Below are 8,056 nucleotides of genomic sequence, written 5' to 3'. Positions count from 1 at the left end.
TTAGTTATTTTTTATTTATCTTTAGAAGGCCCATTTCCAGAGTCTTTTGAATACAACCTTTTATTTTGCACTTTCTGCAACTGCTGTCTAATTCTTGAAATCCTGTTACTGGAAGACCAGTTGGCTATTTGCCTTTTGTGTGTGTGTGTGTACTTGTGCTTGTCTCTCACAACATGTGTCATCATTGCAAAAATATAATACATGCCTCGTTGACCATCTCTGTTCTTAGAAGAGTTTTAATTAAATCATAACTTACTGTGTATAAATGGGATTGTTAAATTGTTTGCACTGGTAGCCTAGGAGCTTTTTGGATACTGCCACCACTTCTAAGGACCCCAGAGCATATTGGTGATGGTAGTATTATACTCATGACATTCGTAAACAGGACTACATTTTCCTTAAGGGCCTGATGCAAAGCCCGCTGTAGTCAATGGAGTGAGTCCAACTGGAAGGCTATGGATCAAGTACCAAATGGGTATTTAAAATCATATGCTGTACTGTGTAGCTGTCTCTTAGTAATGTCAAATGCAAAGCTTGGAAACAAGCCCCTTGTTGTACTACATAAGAAATTTACACAGGAGTGGGGCTCTGGGATATATCCATTTAACAACAGAAATTCTAAATAATTAATTTAGTCAATATAATTCAGACCTGCCTCTTGTGAGAATGGGAGGCTGTTGCCTCAAGACACTGGTGTATAAAGTATGTTTTGTGGTGGAATTGCACCGTATCAAGAGCCATGATTCTTTTTCCAAACTTAGCTAGGGTAATGAAAGAACTATAGAAATCATAGCTAATCCGACTTCCAGCAGCCACTGATCTATTTCTAATCTGGAGAACAGTCTCCCTAAAACTGGCAAAGAATAGAAAGGGTTCTGCAGCAGGTAGACACTAGGCAATAAGTGGTGTTTTTGACAACATACATCATGTTGCAGTCAGACCAATACACAATTTTCCACCATTAAAATAATAGATCAGGACAAAACCATCGTGTGTGTATATAGCTATAAGATTTGTGATTCATCCGTAATTTACAGTGTTTAATTGTCAACTCACTGTTCTTTCAATAAATGACGACAAAATACAAATCCTTTGTTTCTGTAAGTTTGTAAATATACAAGTTTATATATATTTTTTTGTGAAAAGGAGTAGTTGGCGGGTCCAACACCAATATTTGTCAGGTGATTGTTGCTTTTGTTTAATTTTTGCATGTTGAAATGGTGAGGTTTTCTTGATGAGCGATGTTTTGTGATTGTTTCCTACTGGTATTTCTGCGCATGTTTAAAAAAAATCACAATAAAAAAGCCACAAAGAATAAAGTCCTTCCTTTTTCATGCTTCATTTCCTGATGTTAAAATTTCAGCTCAGCGTTTCTCTCCACAGAGGAGTTACCTTGTATTAAATGGTGTCTTGTTAGGGTATATACCCTACCCAGCCCTCTACACATCTGAGCAGTGCCTTGCAGGTCCCACTGCCTCCCCACTTTTCACTGCGCTGTGGAGCTACATGTCCCTACATGCCACCACCACAGGTGTAGACAAGGTCTTAAAGGTTGGTTTTTTAATGGACTTGAGCCTTGTCTAGACAGGAAAGTTGCACAGTTGGAACCTGAGGTGTGAATTTAAGCTGATTTAGTTAAAAGGGTGCAAACCTGTGTGTGGATGCACTTACTTTGGTTTAACGGTGGCTTCTTTGGATTTAGTTTAAGTTGATCTTGATTGTTAAAACAAAATAAATGCTCTCTCAAACCAAAGTGAGTCCAGATGGGTTCACTGTGGTTTAAATATATAATTTTTAAAATGGTTTAAATTAAACCGGTGCAATTTTGAACTGATTGAAGAGAATCCACTCACAGAAGTTGCACTAGCTGAACTAAATCAGTTCTAAATTAAGCCAGCACAATTATATTGTGTAGACAAGCCTTGAAGTCTAGACACAGAAGTCTGCACTAGTTTAAATAAATCAGTTTTAACTCACTTTTAATTTAACCAGTGCAACTTTTGTGTGAAGACAACTCCATAAAAGCAGTGGAGTTGCATCAATTCATACCAGCTGAGGATTTGGCCCAGGTTACACACTCTTAAGTATGGACTGCTAATGGTGGGTCTTTTATAAATAAAATTAGCTTCACTAACCTGTTGTCTGCTCGACAGTCAAAAGCTGTGTACTGAACTGTCCTCTGTAAGTGTTATGTTGGCTAGTGATAGGTGAATTGCAGGTGGCAAGCTCACAGCAGAGTACAGGTATCCAGGAAAGAGGGGGCATTTTGCATCATAGGACTAATTGTAAATTACTACAAGGGACTGGAATCCACTCCAGGTCTTGGTTGGCTCAAGCGGATCAGCTATAAAACCTCCCGGGGAAGGCACTGCCATGCCTCACTTGGATCAGGACCCATTTTTAGTATAAGATGCCTGACTGTCCTTTTCTTTCTTCAGCAAAGCAGTTCAATAGCTTCTTAACCCATCTGCTCTTCCTTGGATGACCGTGGTGGATGCTGGTTCTTGCTGGCTTGCCACATCTCATGCTTGCAAATACTTGGGTTCATCGGGACTGAGTTTCATGATCTTATCCATGCAGAGCAGGATGAGAGTCAGAAACCAGAGGCTCCAGCCAACAGCAGCTGCAATCCAGCCATATTCGTCTACCCCGAGCTGGCAGCAAGTGGCTACATCCGGGCAGAATTGCACATCTGATGGCACAGAAAGCAAAACGAGCCATCTAGGTCATTTTACACATAACAGGCTTCTCTTTGCCAGAGGGAAGGCGGGGGAATGACTTTTGCATGTACCTGATCCTGGCCTCTACATTCTGCGCTCTCCAACTCCTCATGCCCCAGTTTTACACTCTCTGGCCAACTGCCTTCATTTAGCTGAATGCATAGGGTGGTGGGGAACAGTATTAACCCTCCCATTCAAGAGCTGCTGCTCCCTCAAGGGAACATCGTTTGAAAACACCTAGTTCAGCATCTGTCCACTGATTGATTCCAGGGATGGACTAAGATAAAAGTAGCTGTTCCAGGAAAAAAAGCTAGGGGGGAGTGAAGGCAAATCTCATTTATGTGTGAGTGAGTGGGGGGTCATTCTGAACCAGGGAAAAGTCCGGTGGAGGTGCATGGCTCACAGAAATATTTGGCACCTGGGAAAGAGGATGAGATTGGAAGCACTGGAGCAGCTAGCAGCTGGAAGGAGGCTCTTGGATTAGTTAAACTCAGTGCATTAGGTAGTTTGGGGAGGGATTGGTAACTGGGGATTGTGGGGAGGGGACAATGGGCCCTTTAAGAAGGGGTTTTTTCACACCCTACAGACACGGCTGGTCTGGCTGGGAGGGAAGGGGCTCAAACCACTGGGTGCCTGAGAAAACGAAGGTCTGGTTTATGTGGAAAGGAATGTGGAACCAAATGCTGTGCAAACTGAATTAGTCCAGGCCCGTGAAAGTTGTAAACCTGGGCTGACTGGTCCCAGGAAGCACTAGGCCTCAAAAGCCACCCATATCAGGTGAATTTAGGATTCTAGTAAAATGTTTCACAGAACTTTACCCATAACCTGAGCTTTCGGTTAAGTGCATCATAGTACATAAATCCTACCCCCATAGCTGCCTTTCGATGCTTTTTTTGTCTAATCTCACCACTAAGCTTAGGAGCTGTAGTAATGAATCAAAGAAGTCTTACCGGGGCATGGCCATTGGCTCCCATTGCCCCCATGGTCTGTCAAGGAGACACTGGAGCTCATTTCGGCCTCTGGAAGGAAAAAGCACAGGAGAAAAGGTACCGTAGACTGAAAAGCAAAGACAGGAAATGGAGAAATGTCTTGGCCCGGCTGGATTCTGCTGACCACAGGCAATCTGATGATGATCCTCTTCTGCAAGAAGAACTGGGGAAAAGAGCTTTCTCCTGTGGCACAGGTAAAATGTCAGTGCATGGGGTTTTCTGCCAGGGCAGGTGCTGTCTCTGACAGTGCATGTTGTTCAGCTGATCTACAACTCTCACTAGTGTGGGAGGAGATTGCCCCTTGTCTGGCTGTTGTACATTGCCAGTGCTTCTACTGTTAAAGCCCACAGTTCCCAAATGTGTGTTTTAGGATGCTGCCTACTCTGGGTTCCCTTCCCCTCAGACCACCATTGTCAGCACTAGCTTAGAAAGAAGTGTCTCTTGTCACAAAAGACCTAAAGAATGCTTAATTTTTTTATCATGTCTCCGTTGTGTCCAGACACTCTACAAACAGGAAAAATCAGTCCTTGCCCCCAAAAGTTTATAGCCTAAATAGACAAGACAGCCAAATAGTGGGAGGGAAGGAGATACTATCTCGTTTGTACAACTTGGGAATTGATGCACAAGGAGATTAAAGCTGGGATTTCTAAAGGAGCCTAGGAGTTATCTTCCTTCCTTAGGCCCCTTTGAAAATCCCCACCTGAATGAATTGTCCAAGGTCACACAGGAAGGCTGACAGAGCTAAGAACTGAACACGGTCTCCTATGTCCCAGTCTAGTGTCTTAACCACAAAACCATCCTTCCTCCTTTGGTTAGGTTTTGTTTTTCAGGAATTTTGTTCCATATTTTCAGAAATGTAGAGCCACAAAACTTGAGGTTACAGGAAATACTAAAGAAATCTCCCCGCTCAGAATAACATTCTTGTGTGCCACCTTTGACTTTGGGTCAGTTGGCCTCAGGGTGTTGCAAATCCTGTCCTTTCATCCACACAGCTATATTGAGAGCAGCTTAGAGAAGGGCAGGAGCAGCCCAGATTTCCAGTTCCTTTTCCCACTTCTGCTACAACTTGCTGCATGACCTTGGACAACTCACTTCATCCATCTGTGTTTAGCTTTTCCACTCGTAAAACAGGGTTAATAACTACCTCAGTGGAATGTTGTGAAGCTTGTAAAATAATGTGCGATCTTTGGAAGAAAGGCACCAAGCAGCATTGTGGTTATAATCTCTACTTTTACAGTCTATCTCGGGGTGGCCAGCCTGAGAAGGAGCCAGAATTTACCAATGTACATTGCCAAAGAGACATAGTAATACGTCAGCAGCCCCCATCAGCTCCCATCCTCTGCTCCCAGTACCTTCCACCCACCGGCAGCCCTGCCAATCACTGCCTCCCCCTCCCTCCCCACACCTCCTGATCAGCTGTTTCGTGGCATGCAGGGGGCTCTGGGGGGAGGAGCGAGCGCATGGCAGGCTCAGGGGAGGGGGTGGGAAGGGGTGGAGTGGGGGCAGGGCCTGTGGCAGAGCCAGGGGTTGAGCAGTGAGCACCCCACCCCACCCCCGGCACATTGGAAAGTTGGAGCCTGTAGCTCCAGCTCCTGAGTTGGTGCCTATACAAGGAGTCGTTAAAATATTAACTTCTGAAGAACCGCATGTGGCTCTGGAGCCACAGGTTGGCCACCCCTGGTCAAGCTGAAAAAGAGTTACTGTGAAAGCAAACTAAGGGTAAAGCTACACTGCAATAAAAAGTCCATGGCACTGAGTTTCAGAGCCTGGGTCAGCTAACTCAGGATCATGAGGCTTGGGCTGCGGGGCTAAAAAATAGCAGCCTGAATGTTCAGACTCAGGCTGGGGCATGGTCTCTGACCCTTCCTCCTCGTGGGCTCCAGCCCAAGCCTGAAGGTGTATCCTGCAGCCAGACTCAGCTGAGCCAGCCAACCGCAGCAGTGCTGTGGGGCTTTCAGAGTAGTGTAGACGTACCCTAAGTAGCCCATCTTTAAAAATCTGCTAAAAGAGCTAGAGAAATTCTGACACCTAAATGGATGCAATATCCTGAGAGGAAAATACCTGCCCTGTTTTAAGCAGCCACTCCTCTCAAGACAGCAGCGAAAATCAGTTGTCTGGAATAATTAGCAGTTAAAGACTGAACCAAATTATACTGAAAAATGCTGGATACTTTAAAGTGGTTGCTTAACCCAGCAGGCTGAGTATGGAAGTCACATGTCTCTTCTGTAGCTGCTTCCATTACTTAACATCCTACAGAGCAAACTACAGCTGAATCAGCAGACTCAGTCTGTGGCATTGTTAAAGTACATACCTGGCAAAGGCACATGGGACTTTTGAAAAATTGCTGGATTTAATAACCTCAAATCTCTTCAGAACGATACTGTGAGTGCTCCCCTCAAGGAATCCTTTTGCAGTAACTATCACTAATTTTAACCAGCACCAGTTCTTTACACTTCTTAGCTAAGGGACAGAGGCTTGTTTCTTGCAAAAATCAAGAACAAAATCTTTGTTTAGTTCGTTAATCACCTGACTGCTGAGGTGCAAGGCAGTCAGATACCTAGGTGACAGCTGCAGTATAAGAACCTAAATAGAACAGAATTACCTGCTAAGTAAGAACTCCAAAGAATGATGGAGAGGAAGACGAGGATGATGGTAGTGCAGGGCACGATGGTAAAGAGCTTCATGCTGGAACCCTGGCCGAGCAGCTGTGCTAATCAATATGCAGTCAATGGCAGCTTTGAAGGTGATTTTGCAGGTCCTCGATAAAATTCAAGCCTAACGTTTAGGGGGAAGGGTGGAGCAAAGGAAATTCCTGTTGCCAGTACACCTTGAACTTTCCTATCAAGTACTGTACAGTGAAAGAGAAGGGCTTTAACCAAAACAAACGTCTGTGTGTTGGCAGCCTTCAGGGTAAGTTGATTACAAACAATGCAACTGGTAAAGGTTCCCTGAAGGTCAGGCCCCAGTTCCTTACAGGATCACTGTAGTAAGAGATAGGAAAGACCTATTAGAGTCAGGTTTCATCCGATGAAGTGAGCTGTAGCTCACGAAAGCTTATGCTCAAATAAATTTGTTAGTCTCTAAGGTGCCACAAGTCCTCCTTTTCTATTGGAGTCCGTACTTCTTGCAAAGGCCCCTGATCTGCTTACGTAAGTCTTTTGATATAAAAATTGTATTAAAGCTAATGTTAAAACTATCTAATACTCAAATAAGGAAAGAAAATAAACATAGTATATAATCTGCAATACCCCAAATTAAGGTTAATAAATTTAATAATACAGTTAAAATAGTAGCATCCAAATATTCGGGTACATCACTCATAAAAAGTTATATTAAGAGTAGCTTGTGGAAAGAAAATATAGCAATGGGTGTAGGTTGTTCCTCAGTAACTTAGAATTTAGGATAGTAAATACAATCCATCAGAGAAGTTTTTCAAAAAGGAAAAGGAGTACTTGTGGCATCTTAGAGACTAACAAATTTATTTGAGCATAAGCTTTGACCTTTATTTGAGCATCCGATGAAGTGAGCTGTAGCTCACAAAAGCTTATGCTCAAATAAATTTGTTAGTCTCTAAGGTGCCACAAGTACTCCTCTTCTTTTTTACGAATTCAGACTAACCCGGCTGCTACTCTGAAACCTGTTGTTATGCAAGGCACAGAAGTTTTTCAGTTACTTTCCTGACTTCACTTCTCAGTGCCGCTCCAGCTCCTGGTTTTGCTGATGTCCGGTGATGTGTTCTAAATAAATGTCCCTTGACCACTTAATGGCATCTGACATCATGAGTTGCCACATCAGCCGAGCATAGCACTGACCGTTTCCGCATTCGCGCAATGCTCACTTGTTACAGGGATCCCATGCACCCAGTGCTCCGACAATCAGCACATGTGTTTGAACCTCATAACCTCTAGCACTCAAGACATCAACCAGAGAGGTGTATTTCTCCACCTTTCGAGCTCAGGTCTTGCAGAAGGCCGGGGTCCTGTTTTCAAAGGCAACTGTGATGTTCACTATGATGATCTTCTTCAGTTCCTCATTAGCAATGACGATGTCCTGTTGCAGTTGACTGTCCGTTCCAGGGATAGCAGAGTCCACAGGTGGCGGGATGGCTTTCACTAGGCAATCTTGGATGGCATTGTGGTGCAGCTGCAGGCTCTGGAATGGGGCTTGCAGCTACATAAGTCATGATCTTTGATCTTAGCTAGATGGCTTAAGAACTGAAAAAGAAGATGATCAGTGGGGGGAACCTGTCTTACATTTTGGATCTAATATCCAAAGATTTCTGTATGCTGGTCTCCTTCCCCACATTGTGTAGCAGTTGTGCCTTAACTCTCTTCTGGAGGTGGTACT

At 43.8% G+C, this 8,056-nt stretch overlaps 1 protein-coding gene across 1 annotated transcript; it reads right to left on the bottom strand.

Annotated features, from left to right (window-relative positions):
- Positions 1 to 219: 219 nt before the first annotated feature.
- On the bottom strand, positions 220 to 6,504 carry TMEM213 (transmembrane protein 213). Its single transcript, XM_038387349.2, has 3 exons — positions 6,312 to 6,504; positions 3,671 to 3,739; positions 220 to 2,692 (listed from the first exon to the last, which is right to left on the bottom strand). Exons 1-3 carry the CDS (start codon positions 6,391 to 6,393, stop codon positions 2,523 to 2,525), a joined length of 321 nt encoding a protein of 106 aa, XP_038243277.1. The 5' UTR covers positions 6,394 to 6,504; the 3' UTR covers positions 220 to 2,522.
- Between the last annotated feature and the right edge of the window lie 1,552 nt (positions 6,505 to 8,056).

The sequence above is a fragment of the Dermochelys coriacea genome, chromosome 1, assembly GCF_009764565.3.
Source record: "Dermochelys coriacea isolate rDerCor1 chromosome 1, rDerCor1.pri.v4, whole genome shotgun sequence".
Taxonomy (NCBI): Eukaryota; Metazoa; Chordata; order Testudines; family Dermochelyidae; genus Dermochelys; species Dermochelys coriacea.
This window is presented reverse-complemented; position numbering and strand designations above follow the sequence as displayed.

Bases quoted from the DNA above. Each gene is read 5' to 3' on its own strand.
- TMEM213 (XM_038387349.2), bottom strand. From the start codon at position 6,393: ATGAAGCTCTTTACCATCGTGCCCTGCACTACCATCATCCTCGTCTTC. The intron at 3,740-6,311 runs GTAATTCTGTTC...TTTTCCTTCCAG, and splicing joins TTGGAGTTCTTACTTAGCAG to AGGCCGAAATGAGCTCCAGT. The intron at 2,693-3,670 runs GTAAGACTTCTT...CTGTGCCATCAG, and splicing joins GAGCCAATGGCCATGCCCCG to ATGTGCAATTCTGCCCGGAT.